The sequence below is a fragment of the Oncorhynchus nerka genome, linkage group LG4 (genome assembly GCF_034236695.1).
Source record: "Oncorhynchus nerka isolate Pitt River linkage group LG4, Oner_Uvic_2.0, whole genome shotgun sequence".
Taxonomy (NCBI): domain Eukaryota; kingdom Metazoa; phylum Chordata; class Actinopteri; order Salmoniformes; family Salmonidae; genus Oncorhynchus; species Oncorhynchus nerka.
In genome coordinates, this window is record NC_088399.1 from 37,257,208 (window position 1) to 37,278,848 (window position 21,641).

At 42.4% G+C, this 21,641-nt stretch overlaps 1 protein-coding gene across 2 annotated transcripts; it reads right to left on the reverse strand.

Annotated features, from left to right (window-relative positions):
- Positions 1-740: 740 nt before the first annotated feature.
- LOC115123382 (glutamine synthetase-like) lies at positions 741-21,117 on the reverse strand. Of its 2 annotated transcripts, none has more exons than XM_029652723.2 (7): positions 20,941-21,117; positions 14,803-14,986; positions 2,585-2,746; positions 2,265-2,411; positions 1,944-2,071; positions 1,638-1,837; positions 741-1,533 (listed from the first exon to the last, which is right to left on the reverse strand). In XM_029652723.2, exons 1-7 carry the CDS (start codon positions 20,950-20,952, stop codon positions 1,224-1,226), a joined length of 1,143 nt encoding a protein of 380 aa, XP_029508583.2. In that variant the 5' UTR covers positions 20,953-21,117; the 3' UTR covers positions 741-1,223. The 2 variants fall into 2 exon arrangements, with proteins under 2 accessions (XP_029508583.2, XP_029508589.2); XM_029652729.2 differs by lacking the exon at positions 20,941-21,117 and adding an exon at positions 19,813-19,894.
- Between the last annotated feature and the right edge of the window lie 524 nt (positions 21,118-21,641).

The window sequence follows — 21,641 nt, forward strand, 5'->3', positions numbered from 1 at the left end:
GGGTGGAGACAAGCACAAGGACAGGTGAAACAGATCAGGGTGTGACATAACTGTTTATTGCAGTTTGACTGCAATACTACAGCAATATAATAACTGCACTTTTTACTGCAGTAACAAAACTGCAGTAGAATGTTTTCCATCAAATATCAGTTTTATGGAAGTCAGTTCAGTTTTTGTTTTTTACGTCATGGTCTGCATGATGACGGTTGTTAAATTGGTCCCAGATTCAGCTATGTTATTCAGCACACACATAGTGTTTACACTAATATATAGACAGCAGGGTTAGAGTTGGGGTTATGTCTATGGTAAGGGTTGAAACAGGGTGTAGACATGAAGCTAGGGTTAGGTTGTGCCAGGGTGTGTGGACATGAAGCTAGGGTTAAGGCTGAGCAATGGAGTGAACATGAAACTACGGTTAAGGTTAGGGTGCTAAGGTTGAGCCAGGGTGTCAACATAGGACAGAAGGAAAGTGTGGAGAGACATGGCAGATGACAGTGAGCAGGCCTCCTCTTGCTAAATTGTTGGTAATGAATTAGCTAACTTAATTCAATGCATTTACAGTCTTATTTGACTGGTTGTCATTTGTTGTCAATATATTCAAATAATTTACAGTAAAAGGTTAGCTTGTGGGAAATACTAATTTCATTGTCATTCATGTCCAGTATGAAGGGTGACAATTAAAACTTGCATCATGATTCCATCTAGTGGTGATTTTAAAGAACATGCGGTTTGTATTCAATTCAGCTTCATTTTATTAAATCTCAACTTCAAACAATAAACATTAAACAAACTGAATAATATGCCAATTGGACCAGCTGCAATTACCAAAGACTGAAAAATATAATTAACCTTCATAAACATTCAACCTGCATTCAAGTAATGAATCTTTAAAGCATCCAACGACAAGTATTCAATATAAAGCAATGTGCCAAGTAAAGTCCCCCCAGCCTAACAATGCTGGGGCAATTGTGCGCTGCTCTATGGGACTCCTGATTACAGCCGGTTGTGATACAGCCTGGGATCGAACCCAGATCTGTAGTGATGCCTCTAGCACTGCGATGCAGAGCCTTAGTCCACTGCGCCACTCGGGAGGCCCCCAACCAGTAGTCTTAAGTATAGATTTATTTGGTTACAATATAGTTCTATCGCACAATCATGCCAAATCTAAGGGCCAGTTTCCAACAAACACAGGATTATATGTGTCTATGAGTCTGGTCACTCTCTCATGTACTCTCCTCTTCCTCCTCCATCCCGAGCAGGCAGGTTCTTGCGATGGCACCCGTCACGGCATACGGGTCACAGTTGGCAGAGGGCCGGCGGTCTTCAAAGTATCCCTTCCCCTCCTGGGCCACCTGGCGTGGGATCCGGATGCTGGCCCCGCGGTTGGCCACACCAAAACAGAAGTCATGGATGCTGGAGGTTTCATGTAAGCCTGTGAGGCGTCTGATGTTGTCCTGGCCTCCGTGAGGGTCGTACACACATATGTGCTGGGAATGGCGCTTGCTCAGCTTCTCAATGGCCTGCTCAATATGTCTGTTAGAAGAGGGGAGAGTTTAGGTGTTGGACTTAATTTTGTAGTTACACAGCCTCACAGAACCTTACTTACAGTGCAATAATGTTTTTGCAGTCATACTCACTGCAACCCCCCTTCTTCCCTCATCTCCTTTGTGCTAACGTTGGTATGGCAGCCCGCCCCGTTCCAGTTCCCCTTCATTGGTTTGGGGTCCAGAGTGGCTACAACTCCAAAGTCCTCACACACACGGTGCAGCAGGAAACGTGCCATCCATAGGTGGTCTCCCATCTCTATCCCCTCACACAGACCCACCTGGAATTCAAACTGAGAGAGGGAGATAAAAGGAGAGTTAGGAAATATTATATAGCAATCTGTAGAACCTTCCTGAAAGACTTGGCATACAGCATTGTAGCAAAAGGTAAATGTTTACCTGAGATGGCATGACCTCAGCATTGGTGCCACAGATTTTGACTCCAGAATAGAGACATGCCTTGTAGTGACACTCCATAATGTCCCTTCCATAGGCGTTGTCTGCACCAACCCCACAGTAGTATGGACCTGAGAGAGAGAAATAGAAAAAGAGAGAGTTAGATGATATCAAAATCAAAGGCCTATTTGATATCATTAGGTCTTATATAGTAGGATTTCTAGAAATATAGAGATATATTTCATATATATAGTGCTTTTCCAATTGCTTAAGACTATTTACATTACGAAAGGACACATGGTAAAATATAGTAGGGTCAGTCACCTTGGGGTCCTGGGAATCCATTTTGGGGCCAGCCATAGGGGCGACCATCCATCCCCAGGAGAGTATACTCCTGCTCCATTCCAAACCAGGGGATATAGTGCTTCACTTCCTCCATCATTTTCTTACAACCTGACCGCAGGTTACTCTCTGTACACGAGGGAAAAGGTGTATATTGCAGGGTTAGTTTGACTGATAGGAATATGAGACAGTCAAAGCAGTCAATTAGATAGACAGCAGCTTCGATCATAGACCAAAACCATTTGGTCTCCGTGTCTGTCAACTGAAGTAAGAAAAGTATCTCTTGCTATGTTTACAATTACCTGCAGGCAAGCGGTTGTACTTCAGGACCTCACACAAAACCAGTTTGTTGGATTCCAGTGTAAAAGGGTCCCTAAACATCGCCACTGGGATCAGGAACATGTCACTGTTGGATCCCTCGGCCTGGTAGGTGCTGGAGCCATCAAAGTTCCACTCTGGAATATCTGTCAATAGCAATACCAACATTAACATCATGGAATATAATGCAATGTCCTAGATATACAGTGCCTTGCAAAAGTATTCATCCGCCTTGGCGTTTTTCCTATTTTGTTGCATTACAACCTGTTATTTAAATAGTTTTTTATTTGGATTTCATGTAGTGGACATCGTCCAAATTGGTGGAGTGAAATGAAAAAGAAAAATATTTTGAAAAAAGTTTTTTGGGGAAAAAAAACAAACAGAAAAGGGGTGGGTGCATATGTATTCACCCCCTTTGCTATGAAGCCCCTAAATAAGATCTGGTGCAACCAATTACCTTCAGAAGTCACATAATTAGTTAAATAAAGTCCACCTGTGTGCAATCTAAGTGTCACATGATCTCAGTATATATACACCTGTTCTGAAAGGCCCCAGAATCTGCAACACCACTAAGAAAGAGACACCACCAATCAAACAGCATCATGAAGACCAAGGAGCTCTCCAAACAGGTCAGGGACAAAGTTGTGGAGAAGTACAGATCAGGGTAGGGTTATAAAAAAATATCAGAAACTTTGAACATCCCACAGAGCACCATTAAATCCATTATTAAAAAATGGAAAAAACATGGCACCACAACAAACCTGCCAAGAGAGGGCCACCCACCAAAACTCATGGACCAGGCAAGGAGGGCATTAATCAGAGAAGCAACAAAGAGACCAAAGATAACCCTGGAGGTGCTGCAAAGCTCCACAGCGGAGATTGGAGTATCTGTCCATAGGACCACTTTAAGCCGTACACTCCACAGAGCTGGGCTTTATGGAAGTGTGTCCAGAAAAAAAGCCATTGCTAAAAGGAAAAATTAGCACACGTTTGGTGTTCGCCAAAAGGCATGTGGGAGACTCCCCAAACATATGGAAGAAGGCACTCTGGTCAGATGAGACTAAAATTGAGCTTTTCGGCTATCAAGGAAAATGCTATGTCTGGTGCAAACCCAACACCTTTCATCACCTTTCATAGGCAGAGACGGGGAAACTGGTCACAATTGAAGGAATGATGGATTGGGCTAAATATAGGGATATTCTTGAGGGAAAACGGTTTCAGTCTACCAGAGATTTGAGACTAGGACGGAGGTTCACCTTCCAGTAGGACAATGACCCTAAGCATTCTGCTGAAGCCACACTTGAGTGGTTTAAAGGGAAACATTTAAATGTCTTGGAATGGCCTTGTCAAAGCCCAGAAGTCAATCCAATTGTGAATCTGTGGTATGACTTAACGATTGCTGTACACCAGTGGAACCCCATCCAACTTGAAGGAGCTGGAGCGGTTTTGCCTTGAAGAATGGGGAAAAGTCCCAGTGCCAAGCTTATAGAGACATACCCCAAGATACTTGCAACTGTAATTGCTGCAAAAGGTGGCTCTACAAAGTATTGACTTTTTTTTGGGGGAATAGTTATGCACACTCAAGTTCTTTTTTTTTGCATTTTCAAAGTGGTAGGCATGTTGTGTAAATCAAATGATTCAAACCCCCCAAAAATCTATTTTTATTCCAGGTTGTAAGGCAACAAAATAGGAAAAATGGCAAGGGGGTGAATACTTTTGCATGCCACTGTACATATATGGTCACTGTGGGGACGACGTTGTCGATGTTTGTAAGAAGGAATCAGGAGGATAGAGTTATGGTCAGATTTGCCAAATGGAATGCGAGGGTGTACTTGTATGTGTTTCTGTGCACAGGTGACATGCTGGTAAAAATGGGCTAAGACAGATTTCAGTTTCCCTGCATTCAAAAGGCACATCTGAGCTATCTTTGTTGAAGGTGCATGGTAACAATTGAATAGCATTGTATAACAGAAACCCGCACTGCTCTTGCTAGTATCACTGTTCTTTATTAAGCTTTACTCATAGGCCTGAAGGCCTTCGTCAGAGCTTTTGTGAGTGTTCAGTGCATCAAATGTGTTACCAAATATAACAATGTGCATTTCAGAAATATTCTAATAAAGTATTGCCATAAAACATATTAAACATGTCTGTAAAACCAAAATGATGACATCAACCTATCAAGTAAAAACGTCTGAGTAGGCGGAAGTGGTTTTAACTACAAGGCATTAGTTCATGTTCACATTTATGACATAACATTCATGGACATTTCATCATTAAGACATTTTGGGAATCATGTCTAGATGGTGTATTGCTCAGAGTATTATTTATATCCCCTCTGTCTGATATCTTGACTTTCTCTAAGTCTAAATGTAGAAATGTCATGTTTTTGGTCATTAAAATGTACTGCAACAGGATAATAATCCCCGTCGTTTCTCCTGATTTAACTTATGTTCACTAATTCTCTGTGAGAACGACAGGTTGTTCCTATTTAACACAACCCACATGGACATTTAATCATGTAGATAACATGGGTGGAGGAGCACGTAATAATGTCATTTATTTGGAACCGTTTTCCTGCATGTGGGTGGCAAAAATATTCACACATCATCATATTGTTGCACTGTGCTGCCTCTGCATTTATAGCTACCATTCAGAAGAGGGCGTAAAAGAGCCTGGCTCATTTTCTTTTGTGGCTGGCAGTTGGCATAGACCAACTTGTCACGTAAATTTCGACCTCTCCTAGATACAATAAGTGGTGAGTTCTTAAATTCAGCTGACAAAACTGGGTCCGAGGATTAATCATGCCAGTGTTTCTTGACAGCGTCGCCCACTTTGCGGGAGCTCAAAGTATATGTGGTGGTGAACATTACTGAGTGTTCTTTAGCTCTGGAGCAGTGGTCACCAACCTTTTCCTCCTCCATCAAGATCACTTTGAGTCAAAATGTATGCCGAGATCTACCGCGCAGATTTTTTTTTATTAACATGATTTTAAAAATGTAAGCCTATGCAACATTAACCAATTAAAAACAGTACTGTAGCAATGATGTTTGTGCAGTAAGCTATAGGCCCAATACATTATCACGCATACTGGCTTTGCTTGAATTTACCTGCCAATGCATTGTTCGGGACATTTGAGGTAGGCTATATGATCACACCGGTAATTTATCCATTGTTGTATTACTTATGAGGCACAGCTGAGTGAGCATACATTTAAATAATTTGCTTTTTATTTTACTGGGCTGATGGTGTCTGCATCTGATCGTCAGTCTCAGATGCAGGCACTGATTTTTTAAAAAGGGACACCGTCTTCCAGTTGATGGCGAAACTCGAGTCTCATCGGATTATTTCTGCCTCGTGCAAAAAATCATGTTGTTACTCCTATGAACAGAGAAAGTGAAATATTCCTTGATATTAAAAATACCCAAACCGGTAATAATAACAACAACGCCTATAGATACACCTTCCTACTCATTCATTACTGCTGCAGTGCTTGTTGCAGCGCTGAGTGGAAATAGAAAGAACACGCATTTTATGGTTTAAAAAAGTGTTGAATACAAAGTGTTGACAGTGCTGAGTAAGAACTTAAACATGAACTCACTCATAAAAACAGCAGCTCTTTGCTGTATCTCCCTCTAGTCATTGTTTTAAACGTTTTGAAATCTCACAGTATACATTTTGCCGTAGCTTTCTTTTATGCCTACATTACTGCAGACTCGGTCATTTGAGTAATCTTGACTGGCCAGCGGTGTGGTAGTGCACTTGATTTCCTCTCCAGGCCCACCGGAAGCAAGAGTTTGTACCTTCAGACACATGACATGGCAACAGTTTGCCTACCCGGCGCGCAGGGCAGCTGAATTGGCTGCACCTACCATCAACAGGTCGAGACTAATAAAAAAAAGGAACACAAGGCTTTATCGTTGTTTTTTTTTTACAGACATTTTTGGCGATCGACTAGTTGTGAGCTAGAGCTGCCATCCCCTCCCGTGGGGAATGCTGGTGTGCAGACTCGACATCTAATGTGAGATAAATACAGTCTTCTGTTAATCCCATTATTGGTGATATCTTGTTTTTTTTGTTTGTTTTTTAAATTTTCCGTTTATTTAACCAGGCAAGTCAGTTAAGAACACATTCTTATTTTCAATGACGGCCTGGGAACAGTGGGTTAACTGCCTGTTCAGGGGCAGAACGACAGATTTGTACCTTGTCAGCTCCGGGGTTTGAACTCACAACCTTCCGGTTACTACCGTAAAGTCTGTAGCTGATGGCAATGTTTGCACTATTCCTGCAACCACTGGGCTGCTTGGATAATTGCCTTGTTGTGTTTTATGTAATTCAAGCTAAATGTACAGGCATGTATGGCACATATGCAGCAAAGGTAGTCATATTCAGGCTGTGAGATAAGGTTGTTTAACGTGGCATGCTCCAGATTTAGGTTAATATCCCTTTGGAGCACCAGTGTGGGATCAGTTCTATAGAAACGTTAATTACTGAATTGAATCTCTTCTCTGTATTTTTCATAGTCTAAAACGACCACAGCCCCCCCCCCAAATCAAAGTTTATTTGTCACGTGCCTGAATACAACAGGTGTAGACTTTGCAGTGAAATGCTTACTTACAGAGGGGTTGGCGGGTGGTGGGACACAATGCAGATAGCCCGGTTAGCCAATGTGCGGGAGCACTGGTTGGTCGGCCCAATTGAGGTAGTATGTACATGAATGTATAGTTAAAGTGACTATAGGTATATGATAAACAGAGAGTAGCAGCTGCAATGATGAGTCTTTCATTAGTTCATTGAGTGCCTGTTCTTCTGTCCTAGTGAGGTTCTTCTGAATATGGTTTGTTTTTCTCGTATATACGGATATGGCTTCTTGTTCGACTAACCTAGAATAGGTATTAATCTAGGAGTTGTTAACCATAGGACATAATTTACCTTTGGGCTTAAAATGAGTAATGGTTCTTTGTTGTCAGTTTCTCTGCATTAAAATCACTGGCAGTGCTGCCTCTGGATGTGCATTTCTAGTTTGCTAATGGCCCGATACAGCTTGTTGAGTGTGCTCTTAGTGCCAGCATTGGTTTGTAGTGGTTAGACAGCTATGAAAAATATAGATGAAAACTCTTGGTAAATAGTATTGTCTGCAGCTTATCATGAGGTATTCTAACTCAGGCGAGCAAAACCTCAAGACGTCTTTAACATTAGAGATTGCGCATTAGCTGTTGTTAACAAAGAGACACACAACCCCCCTTTATTAACCTTACCCGCAGCTGCCGTTCGGTCTTGATGATGCTTAGAAAAACCAGCTACATATATATTATCCAATTTCTTGTCAGCCATGACTTCGAGAAACATAGGATATTACAGTTCTTCAGGTCCCGTTGATAGACCAGACCACAGTGAAGCACAAAACACTTGGCCCATCTCACAGAAATTTACATTGTGGCTTGCGAAAGTATTCACCCCCTTGGCATTTTTCTTATTTTGTTGCCTTACAACCTGGAATTAAAATGGATTTTTGGGGTTTGTTTAATTTGATTTACACAACATGCCTACCACTTTGAAGATGCAAAATATTTTTTATTGTGAAACAAGCAAGAAATAAGACAAAGAAACTGAACTTGAGCATGCATAACTATTCACCCCCCCAAAGTCAATACTTTGTAGAGGCACCTTTTCAGCAATTATAGCTGCAAACCTCTTGGGATATGTCTCTATAAGCTTGGCACAACTAGCCACTGGGATTTTTGCCCATTCTTAAAGGCAAAATTGCTCCAGCTCCTTCAAGTTGGATGGGTTCCACTGGTGTACAGCAATCTTTAAGTCATACCACAGATTCTCAATTGGATTGAGTTCTGGGTGTTGACTAGGCCATTCCAAGACATTTAAATGTTTCCCCTTAAACCACTCGAGTGTTGCTTTAGCAGTATGCTTAGGGTAATTGTCCTGCTAGAAGGTGAACATCCATCCCAGTCTCAAATCTCTGTAAGACTGAAACAGGTTTCCATCAAGAATTTCCCTGTATTTAGCACCATCCATCATTCCTTCAATTCTGACCAGTTTCCCAGTCCATGCTGATGAAAAACATCACCACAGCATGATGTGGTCACCACCATGCTTCACTGTGGGGATTATGTTCTCGGGGTGATGAGAGATGTTGGTTTTTCTACAGATGGCCGAAAAGCTCTCATCTGACCAGAGTACCTGTTCGATATGTTTGGGGAGTCATCCACATGCCTTTTGGTGAACACCAAACGTGTTTATTTTTTTCATTAAGCAATGGCTTTTTTTCTGGCCACTCTTCTGTAAAGCCCAGCTTTGTGGAGTGTACGGCTTAAAGTGGTCCTATGGACAGATACTCCAATCTCCGCTGTGGAGCTTATGCAGCTCCTCCAGGGTTATCTTTGGTCTCTTTGTTGCTTCTCTGATTAATGCCCTCCTTGCCTGGTCCATGAGTTTTGGTGGGTGGCCCTCTCTTGGCAGGTTTGTTGTGGTGCCAGGTTCTTTCCCTTTTTTAATAATGGATTTAATGGTGCTCTGTGGGATGTTCAAAGTTTCTGATATTTTTTCATAACTGTTAGTTGAGAATTATCTGTTAATTGAATGATTAGAATATTCCCCCCTGAAACATATAATTGTATGGAATTGATTAGAATGTATAAAATCATAATCAATAAATGTGTAGTTCTCGCCAGAATTAGGGTAAAACAATATGTCTTTATGGTATTTTAAACACAGACTGTCTGAGCTTGGTGCCGACCTGACTAGAGGTTTGGGAGAGTACAGGAAGTACGTCTCAAGGACAAGGTCACTGATCTCTGTCGGCTGGGTAGAGAGACAGACAGTGTGTGCGTAGCAGGACATTGTGTGCGTCTGTTTGTGTGTATGTGTGTGCGCGCGTCTTTGTGTTTATGTGTGCATGAGAAGTCAGTATAAAATGAATTGTTTTGTATTCTTGACTTTAGAATGTTCCCGTGAATAAACCTTTTTGACTATTTTAGCTGGGCCTCCGTCTGTTTTATTCGACCAGGATCTTACACATTCTGGTTTGCAGACTGAGAGTAATATAATTAAATTGGGTTATGTACCTGGAGAACATAATTCTCTTATCAATTGGTCCTTCGAGCCGGATCTCAATACCTGCCTCTGTCGTCCCAAGGGACTGCTGAAAACCATGCACGGGCGGATCCAGGATCCGTAAGACAAAGACCTGACCTCTGAATTGAGGGTTTATTTCAGGCCAGTGGTGAACTGGTACACGACAGAGTTGGTGACGAGATCCAACCTACATTGCTTTTCCCAGTCTTCAAGACAAGGTCAGTAATCTTTATTCACGAATTTGGGGGAATGATTTAAGATATCACCAAGCGTCACTTTTGTGTACGTCGATAGTTAACTAATTGTGCAGGTCCGCAATGACCTGAGGTACATGTGCACTACCATGAAATAAAACTAGCTTAATAGATCTGGTCACCTTTGTGACGGCCTGCAAGGTTTGTTAAAGCCTGATTTGAATAGGTGTTGTGAGATAGGACAGGGATTTTGTACAAATAGGATAACTTAAATGGTTAATTAATGTAGTATTAGCCATAGATCAAATTCAAAAGACATACCTAAATAAAGTCCTCATGAAAACTGGTTGATAGACAGCGAGGATATTAACTGGGTTTTGTCTTTGTGAAATAGACGGTAATTCTATGCGAACAGGATAACCCAACCAATTAAAAAAACTATACTGAAATATATTCTAGAAATTGCAGGGAAGCCTAATATAGCGGAGTAAGATACGAGATATTAACTTTAAAAGTACTTCTCCACAACTTTGTCCCCGACCTGTTTGGAGAGCTCCTTGGTCTTCATGGTGCCGCTTGCTTGGTGGTGCCCCTTGCTTGGTGGTGTTGCAGACTCTGGGGCCTTTCAGAACAGGTGTATATATACTGATATCATGTGACAGAACATGTGACACTTATTTTGCACACAGGTGGACTTTATTTAACTAATTATGTGACTTCTGAAGGTAATTGGTTGCGCCAGATCTTATTTAGGGGCTTCATAACAAAAGGGGTTAATACATATGCACGCACCACTTTTCCGTTTTCCTTTTTTTGTCATTTTTTTAAACAAGTTATTTTTGTAATTTCACTTCACCAATTTGGATGATTTTTCTGTATGTCAATTACATGAAATCTAAATCAAAATCAGTTTAAATAACAGGTTGTAATGCAACAAAATAGGAAAAACGGAGGGAGATTAATACTTTTGCAAGGCACCGTACATATCTCAACCAGAAGCCATCAATATCTGCACTGAGCTAAAGGCTAGAGCTGGACATTAATTTTGAAGCTTTGAGGAAAGCAACTCTGAACCATGCATGAGAGCACCAGCAGTTCCGGACGACTGTGTAATCTCACTCGCCGTAACCGATGTGAGTAATGCCCCAGTTTACATTGTGACGTATTTCGTTACGCCATAAGTCATCTTCACAGAGTCTTGTCCCACTACTGAATGGACAGTGTAGTGTTTGTATTGCAAGATGGAGAAGAACCTGCCTCGTCACAGATCACATTTATTTTCTGAGATTGCAAAATATGACCTGTTCATTCAAGACAGGATAAATATATTGTCTCAGGTGATAATAAAACATGTTTTGTTAAGCAACTTTTTCCTCAACTTGTTTCTTTAGAGCATGTCAAGCTAGCTTGCAGCTGAAAGCTATGCGAGGTTGAAGATACCATTGTAGCTAGCGACCTCTACCTAATAATTATCATAAAAAACAAATGTCATTACCATCACAATAAACTTAAACGGTAGGCAACATTCATATAATATAGTTGACTTAACAGACAGGAGGAATGGGTAATTGCTAGCTATTCCATAAAGCCATCACTGAAAACTGAATATTTTCATCTACTTCTGTCTGGTAACTTCGTGTTCTTTGATGGACTCTGGCTGAACGGAAGACGACGCAAAGTTTGAAGAAAGTCAAAGTATGCAGCCTTCAACCGCAAGGAGGGGAGTTGCTTTTTCACTCCATTGTGGTCGCCCCCATTGAAATGCATGATATCTGGCGCAACATGCTTATTTGTAATGTGAATGAGGTTTGAGATCTTTAAACAGGTTAACATTCACAAGGACGTGCCAGACGGATTACCAGGACGCGTACTCAGCGCATGCGCTGACCAGCTGGCAAGTGTCTTCACTGACATTTTCAACCTCTCCCTGACCCAGTCTGCAACACCTACATGTTTCAAGAAGACCACCATAGTCCCTATGGCCAAGAACGATAAGGTAACCTGTCTAAATGACTATTGCCCTGTATCACTCACATATGTAGCCATGAAATGCTTTAAAAGGCTGGCCATGGCTCACATCAACAGCATCATCCCAGAAACCCTGGACCCACTCCAATTTGCATACCATCCCAACAGAGCCACGGATGCAGAAATCTCTATTGCACTCCACACTGCCCTCTCCCACCAGGACAAGAGGAACACCTATGTGAGAATGATGTTCAATGACTATAGCTCAGTGTTCAACACCATTGCGACCTCCAAGCTCATCACTAGGCTCAGGACCCTGGGACTGTACACCTTCCTCTACAACTGGATTTTGGACTTCCTGATGGGCCACCCCAAGTGGTGAGGAGCAACAACACAGGCACCACGCTGACACTCAACACAGGGGCCCCTCAGGGTGCGTGCTTAGTCCCCTCCTGTACTCCCTGTTCCCCCATGACTGCCTGGCAGCGCATGACTACAACACCATCATTAAGTTTGCTGATGACACAACAGTGGTTGGCCTAATCACCAACGATGAGGAGACACCTATAGAGAGGAGGTCAGTGATCTGGCATTGTGGTGCCAGGACAACAACCTCTCCTTCAACGTGATGAAGACAAAGGAACTGATCGTGGACTACAAGCAACGAAGGGACGAGTATGCCCCCATCCACATCGACAGGGCTGTAGTGGAGGGGGTCATGAGCTTCAAGTTGCTCGGTGTCCACATCACTAAGGAATTATGATTGTCCACACACACCAACACAGTTGTGAAGAACGCACAACAAAGCCTCTTCCCCTCAAGAGGCTGAAAAGATTTGGCATGGGCCCTCAGATCCTCAAAAGGTTCTACAGCTGTATCATTGAGTGCATTTTGAATGGCTGCATCACCGCTTGGTATAGCAATTGCTTGTCATCCGACCTCAAGGTGCTACAGAGGGTAGTGTGTAAGGCCCAATACATCACAGGGGCCAAGCTCCCTGCCATCCAGGACCTATACTATATATACAAAAGTATGTGGAGACGCCTTCAAAATAGTGGATTCGGCTATTTCAGCCACACCCTTTGCTGACAGGTGTATACAATTGAGCACACAGCCATGCAATCTACAAAGACAAACATTGGCAGTAGAATGGCCTTACTGAAGAGCTCATTGATTTTCAATGGTGTACCTTTATAGGATGCCACCTTTCCAACAAGTCATTTTGTGAAATTTCTGCCCTGCTAGAGATTCCCCGGTCAACTGTAAGTGCTCTTATTGTGAAGTGGAAACGTCTAGGAGCAACAACGGCTCAACCGTGAAGTGGTAGATCACACAAACTCACAGAACGGGACCGCTGAGTGCTGAGGCACATAACACGTATAAATTGCCTGTCCTCGTTTGCAACACTCACTACCGAGTTCCAAACTGCCTCTGGAAGCAACGTCATCAGAAGAACTGTTCGTTGGGATCTTCATGAAATGGGTTTCCATGTCCGAGCAGCCACACAGAAGCCTAAGATCACCATGCGCAATTGGACTCTGGAGCAGTGGAAACCCATTCTCTGGAGTGATGAATCACGCTTCACCATCTGGCAGTCCAACGGACAAATCTGGGTTCGGCGGCTGCAGGAGAACGCTACCTGCCTGAATGCATTCTGCCAACTGTAAAGTTTGGTGGAGGACGAATAATGATCTGGGGCTGTTTATCATGGTTCGGGCTAGTTCCAGTGAAGGGAAATCTTAACGCTACAGCATACAATGATATTCTAGATGATTTTGTGCTTCCAACTTTGTGGAAACAGTTTGGGGAAGGTAATTTCCTGTTTCAGCATAACAATGCCCCCGTGCACAGAGGTCCATACAGAAATAGTTTGCTGAGATTGGTGTGGAAGAACTTGACTGGCCTGCACAGAGTCTTGACCCGAACACCTTTGGGGTGAATTGGAACGCCGACTAGGAGGTTGGCCTACTTGCCCAACATCAGGGCCTGACCTAACTAATGCTCTCATGGCTGAATGGAAGCAAGTCCCTGCAGCAATGTTCCAACATCTAGTGGAAAACCTTCCCAGAAGTGTGGAGACTGTTATAAAAATAAAAGGGGAACCAACTCCATATTAATGCCAATGATTTTGGAATGAGATGTGCGACGAGCAGGTGTCCATTTACTTTTGGCCATGTACTGTATATACCAGGCTGTGTGAGAGGAAGGCCTTAAAAATGGTCAATGGCTTCCCGGACTATCTGCATTGACGCTTTTTGCAATCTTTTGACTAGTCCCATACTGTACGCTGTTGCTACTGTTTATCTTCTATCCTGTTGCCTATTAACTTTATTCCTACCTATATATACATTGCCAGCAGCATACCACCCCACATCCCACTACTGGCATTCTTCTAAAGCTAAGCAGGGTTGGTCACTGGATGGGAGTCCGGATGCTACTGGAAGTGGTGTTGGAGGGCCAGTAGGAGGCCCCCTTTCCTCTGGTCTAAAAACATATCCCAAATCCCCAGGGCAGTGATTAGGGACATTGCCCTGTGTAGGGTGCTGTCTTTCAGATCGGATGTTAAACAGGTGTCCAGACTCTCTGTGGTCACTAAAGATCCCATGGCACTTATTGTAAGAGTAGGGGTGTTAAACCTGGTGTCCTGGCTAATTTCCAATCTGTCCTTCATACCATCACAGTCATCCAATCATCCCCAGCTTACAATTGGCTCATTCCTCCTCTCCCCTGTAACTATTCCCCAGGTTGTTGCTGTAAATGAGAATGTCTTCTCAGTCAATTTACCTGGTAAAATAAGGGATAAATGAATAAAAATATCTAACTCAATTACCTTGTACCCCTGCACATTGACTTGGTACTTACCCTATTTATATAGCCAAGTTATCTATACTCATTGTGTATTTATTCCTCTTGTTATTATTTTGACAAATACATTTGATTCAATGTGTTACCCTCTATTCCCTGTGGCTCTCTGTCCAGGGTGCGAGTCTTGTTCCTCAGCCCCTCCCCGGAGCCATCGATCCAGATGTAGGTGACCTGACACAGGTCCCCCTGTGGAAGGGACATGTAGTGCTGATGGATGGCCTTGTTTAGACGAGAGCTGACTGACACAGATGCCATGGCTAAGTGTAGAGTCTGAGGGGGTCAAAAAAACAGAGAAACTGACACTCAGAACACATGCTGTATAGTGACACATAGTTCAACAGGTAATTCCTCATAGTTTTTCATCAGCTGGTGTCATCAGGAAGTGTTGAACAAGATCATGATTTATTTTTCTGTTCATGTACCATTCCATTCACTTGTCCTCATTAACACATTTCTATTTTACAAAATGTATTTTCATTCCAATCCATTAGTCTGACAAATGCTTTGATCCACCCAAAGCCTGGTGGATTTCTGATACTTTCAGGGGGGGGGGGGGGGATAATCAGTAGCAAAATCAAACAAGGAAAGCCTAAATGCAATCTGAAGTCATCTGAATGCCATGATGGATAGACATACCAGTACAGTACAAAAGGTAAAGGCATAAAACAAATTTAAATGTTTTATTAGAACAATAATGTTTTGTCAATGGGTCTTCATCAAAAGTCACTTTAACAAATCATTTGGGAGCACACAACCGTATTTGTGGGTTTCTTTTTCTTGCATTGAACTATTTGCTCTACCTGACACCTGGTAAGTTTCACTGGATGTGCACACATTCAGACCTGGCCAGAAGATAATTGTATTTTGTTTATTTGAAAATAGCAACTTTTTAAATGCTAGAGGTAGTCGAATATAGTTTATGTAGAATTGAAACTAAAAGGCAACTATTTTATTTGATATTCAAATACAGGTCTCAGAAAAACAAATAAAATTTTTAAGTAAACTAAATCATATTTGAAGGTAAACAAATATTTATTTAATGGCTGCCAACTATTTGATGAAGAACCAAAAACTACAACAGTTTGTTGAATTAGTCTAAATATACGATCAAAAGCACATGGTTTGGAGGGCTCTTATATATGAATCTTAATACAGCCTATAGCTGTCACGTGTGCTCCCTCTCCGGCCTCTAGGTCACCAGGCTGCTCGTTATGGCACACACCTGTCACCATCGTTACGCGCATCAGCACATTATGACACTCTCCTGGACTCCATCACCCCCTTGATTACCTGCCCTATATCAACTCAGCAAAAAAAGAAACACCCATTTTTCAGGACTCTGTCTTTCAAAGATAATCCGTAAAAATCCAATTAACTTCACAGATCTTCATTGTAAAGGGTTTAAACGCTGTTTCTCATGCTTGTTCAATGAACCATAAACAATTCATGAACATGCACCTGTGGAACGGTCATTAAGACACTAACAGCTTACAGACTGTAGGTAATTAAGGTCACAGTTATGAAAACTTAGAACACTAAAGAGGCCTTTTTACTGACTCTAAAAAACACCAAAAGAAAGATACCCAGGTTCCCTGCTCATCTGCATGAATGTGCCTTAGACATGCTGCAAGGAGGCATAAGGACTGCAGATGTGGTCAGGGCAATAAATTGCAATGTCCGTACTGTGAGACACCTATGACAGTGCTACAGGGAGACAGGACGGACAGCTGATTGTCCTCGCAGTGGCAGACCACGTGTAACAACACCTGCACAGGATCGGTACATCTGAACATCACACCTGCAGGACAGGTATAGGATGCCAATAACAACTGCCCGAGTTACTCCAGGAACACACAATGCCTCCATCAGTGCTTAGACTGTCCACAATAGGCTGAGAGAGGCTGGACTGAGGGCTTGTAGGCCTGTTGTAAGGCAGGTCTTCACTAGACATCACCGGCAACAACGTCGCCTATGGGCACAAACCCACCATCGCTGGACCAGACAGGACTGGCAAAAAGTGCTCTTCACTGACGAGTCGCGGTTTTGTCTCACCAGGGGTGATGGTCAGGTTTGCGTTTATCGTCGAAGGAATGAGCACTACACCGAGGCCTGTACTCTGGAGCTGGATCGATTTGGAGGTGGAGGGTCCATCATGGTCTGGGGGGGTGTGTCACAGCATCATCGGACTGGACTTGTTGTCATTGCAGGCAATCTCAACGCTGTGCGTTACAGGGAAGACATCCTCCTCCCTCTTGTGGTACCCTTCCTGCAGGCTCATCCTGACATGACCCTCCAGCATGACAATGCCACCAGCCATACTGCTCATTCTGTGCGTGATTTCCTTCAAGACAGGAATGTCTGTGTTCTGCCATGGCCAGCGAAGAGCCCAGATCTCAATCCCATTGAGCACGTCTGGGACCTGTCAGATCGGAGGATGAGGTCTAGGGCCATTCCCCCCAGAAATGTCCAGGAACTTGCAGGTGCCTTGGTGGAAGAGTAGGGTAACGTCTCACAGCAAGAACTGGAAAATCTGGTGCAGTCCATGGGGAGGAGATGCACTGCAGTACTTAATGCAGCTGGTGGCCACACCAGATACTGATTGTTACTTTTTGATTTTGACCCTCCCTTTGTTCAGGGACACATTATTCCATTTCTGTCACATGTCTGTGGAACTTGTTCAGTTTGTCTCAGTTGTTGAATCTTGTTAGGTTCATACAAATATTTACAAATGTTAAGTTTGCTGAAGAAAAAAAAACGCAGTTGACAATGAGAGGACGTTTCTTTTTTAACTGAGTTTGTCACTTCCTTTGGTTCCTTCCCCAGACGTCATTGTTTCGGTTTCTTGTCTGTGCGTTTTTCGTGTTTCTTGTTTTGTATTGTTTTTATTTATTATTAAATGATTCACTCCCTGAACTTGCTACCCGACTCCCAACACATACATTACAGAGTGACGCCTCACCAAAGGGAAGCATCAGGGAGCGTTTTTATGTTTTTGATTTGGAGGTGATGTCGGGTTTGGGTGTCAGAACCGGAGCTACCTGGGAGGTCTCAGCCGGTTTTTCGGATTCCCATGCTTCGGCGGAATCGAAGGGTTCCCCTGCCTCAGCGGGATCGATTGGCTCCCATGCCTCAGCGGGATCGACAGGCTCCCATGCCTCAGCAGGGTGAACAGGTTCCCGTGCCTCGACGTAGGCAACCAGGGAGGTCTCATTAGGCTCTCACACCTCAGCTGGTTCATCAGGTTTCTGCGCCCTAGCAGAGACGACTGGTCCGCACCTGATCCTTGGGATCGTCCTTGTTGTTGGTGTCCTGCGGCTGGAGGCGAACGCGCCGGGGAGGGGTACTGTCACGTATGCTCTCCGGCTTCTAGGTCGCCATGCTCCCGTGCCTCAGCTGGATCGACAGGTGCCTGCACCTTACCAGAGGTGACCCGTCTGCTCCTGATCCCCGGGATCGTCATCTTGGTCGGCATCCTGCAGCTGGTGCCGCGCATCTGGGAGGGGGTACTATCACGTGTGCTCCCTCTCCGGGTTCTAGGTCACCAGGCTGCTCGTTATGGCACACACCTGTTACCATCGTTACGTGCATCAGCGCATTATGACACTCACCTGGACTCCATCACCTCCTTAATTACATGCCCTATATGTGCCACTCCCTTTGGTTCCTTCCCCAGGCGTCATTGTTTCTGTTTCTTGAACATCAAGTTCTTATGGAGTTATTACACAAGTGGAATAAGGAACAGTCACTATTCCTCTTGTGTACAGTAGTTAAACTCTCAGCTCATTCCTATGTATTTAAAATACAATTACTGAAGTATTATGTGACATGCTACTACAATGTTGCTCCAAAAGTAGTTACAGTTTTATTACACATGCACAAGAACAGTTTCATGTTAAGTGTTACTGAGAATGCTAACAGTAACAAAATATGGCTATTAAGTGTTGAAAGGAAATTTTAATATCCCAAAACCTCCTTCAAGTATAGCCACGGTAGGTGGAAAATCATGTTTGTATTCTGAGTAAACTATCCCGTTAAGATGGTATCGTGTGTTTGAAACAGATGGACAAAGTTTTTTATAAGCATCCATCTTGCTGTTTGCAATGTTTGTTTACTTCTACTTCACTACATTCATAAAGAAAATAATGTACATTTCACTCCATACATTTTCTCTGACACCTAAACATATTTTTTGAAGGGTTAGCAGGACAGGAAAATTGTCCAATTGACACACTTATCAAGAGTACATCCCTGGTCATCCCCACTGCCTCTGATCTGGCAGTCTCACTAAACACAAATGCTTCATTCACCTAATTTCAGTTTATGTGGCAAAACAAGCAGTCATTGCATATTGAATCATTGTACCATTTTAACCGCTGTGAAATATATTTTCAATAACCAAAAATATTGTACATTCAGCTGTTTGAAGCTGTACAAAACCGAAAGTAAAAGATGCAAAAACAAAACTCCAGAATTTGGGAAGAGACCTTTGCTGGCATGTCTTGTGGGGTAATGAATGGGTGTCGTTGATGCAGACACCTCGGTGCATTAAGCATGTCTTACAAAAACAAGTAATGATGAAGTCAATCTCTCCTCCACTTTGAGCCATGAGCGACTTACATGCATATCATTAATGTTAACCAATTGTAATTTTCAGAGGTCCCTCTATGTGGCACCTGACCACACGACTCAACAGTAGTCCAGGTGCGACGAAACTAGAGCCTGTAGGACCTGCCTTGTTGATAGTGTTGTTAAAAAGGCAGAACAGTGCTTTATTATGGACAGACTTCTCCCCATTTTAGCTACTGTTGTATCAACATGTTTTGACCATGACAGTTTACAATCCAGGGTTACTCACAAGCAGTTTAGTCACCTCAACTTGCTCAATTTCAACATTATTTATTACAAGATTTAGTTGAGGTTTTAGGTTTAGTGAATGATTTGTCCCAAATACAATTGCTTTTAGTTTTTGAAATATTTAGGACTAATTTATTCCTTGCCACCCATTGTGAAACCAACTGCAGTATGTCGTAGGAGTTTCACTTTCTATGACATCATCTGTACTTCCAAAATTATTATAGAGAAACATCTTTACTTACTGTTTTAGTAAGGAGAATTGATTATACTGAAGCAGTGCTCTGGTCTCTCTTCCTCTCTTTTCCTCTCAGCCTTAGATCATCCAAGTCGACTGAGACAGTTAAACCGGTTTAGGGTTTTTCACAGGTTATGTAAATGAGCTTGTTGTGACGTAGTCTCATCACTGACATCTGACCTATCAATCAACCAGTTTACCTTCTTTGAAGCTCAGTGTCTTTCCTAGAAATAATGACATGTTGTTAAACTTGTCTCTAAAAAGGTTTCTTTAATCTACATCAGGCTTTGATTAGTTTATTTAACCATGATTCAATTGTGTAAGCCTTGTAAATATAGTGTCTTGTGATCAGTGGTGGAAAAAATACTAAATTGTCATACTTGAGTAAAAGTAAAGATACCATAAAATGACTCTAGTGAAAGTCACTTTGTAAAATACTAGTTGAGTAAGTCTAAAAGTATTTGGTTTTAAATATATGTAAGTATCAAAAGTAAATGGAATTGCTCAAATGTACTAAAGTATCGAAAAAAGTAAAAATATAAATAATTTAAAATGTCTTATATTAAGCAAAACAGCACAATTGTCTTGTTTTTTTAAAATTGATGGTTAGCCAGGGGCACACTCCAACACTCAGACATCATTTACAAACAAAGCATTTATGTTTAGTGAGTCCTCCAGATCAGAGGCAGTAAGGATGAGCAGGGATGTTATCTTGATAAATGTGTGAATTGGACAATTTTCCTGTCAAAATGTAACGAGTACTTTTGGGTGTCAGGGAAAATGTACGGAGTAAAAAGTACATTATTTTCTTTAGGAATGTAGTGAAGTAAAAGTTGCCATCACTGCTTGTGATGTAAATATACTGTTCAGTGTCACAATATGTGCAAAAAAGGGCTTAAAACATGCATAAGCACCGACCCACTCAAATTCCACAATGTGTTTCTATGTGCAAACACTATCATACATTTCTTAAATTCAGTTTCAATTCTTGAGATTATACATTATTAATCACTAAATGAACATGAAAACCCCTTATAAAACATACAACCAGATTTAGACAAACATTGACATTGGACCAGTACAACTGAGGAAGCCAAAATCTTCCCTCCCACGAGAAATAAACATGAGCACCCACCTGTGCCATCATAGGCAGGCCATCTGCTGAGAGAGGACTACGGCTGTTTGTTGATCCAGGCCTTGTATGCAGCTCAGTGCACAGGAGCACACAATTACACAACACGGGCCAGTAGGGAGAAGGATGGCTCCTTGTTAAACGTACCTACTTTCCACTAGGCTGGCTTTTCTAATACGGACACAGTTTTCTAATGACACTGACTACTGTTCTGACATTGGGGGCTGGCCAAAGGACAGAAGGGGTGGGTATTTCAGAGTCTGTTTCCATGCTGATGAGGCACAATGCCCAAAGCACATGTATGCTGACAGAGTCAACAACTACTGAAGGGAGAGATCAGGTGTCTCTTGTGTATAATCAGATAATATTCCAGGCGTAATGAGATTGGGAGAGACACTATGTAAGCATAAACTGCAGGAATCATCTTTTGAAAGGTAAGTATGAAGCCACTGAATTCAAACATCTTATTTTATAAGAAAAAGATGCCGAATAAATGCAATGTGTTTCACACAAAGGAATGCTGTTTTGCAAGCCATTTCACTGATTCCGCCCCAGCCATTACCATGAGCCCACAAACCTGGTGTGGTTCATTGTGGTTGTTTTTTCAGTTATATTTGATTAAAGCCACATCCACAGTAGACACACATGGTGGTCTTTACTGTACATTAGTGTGAACATGGCCATGACAAACATTTCTTCATTTT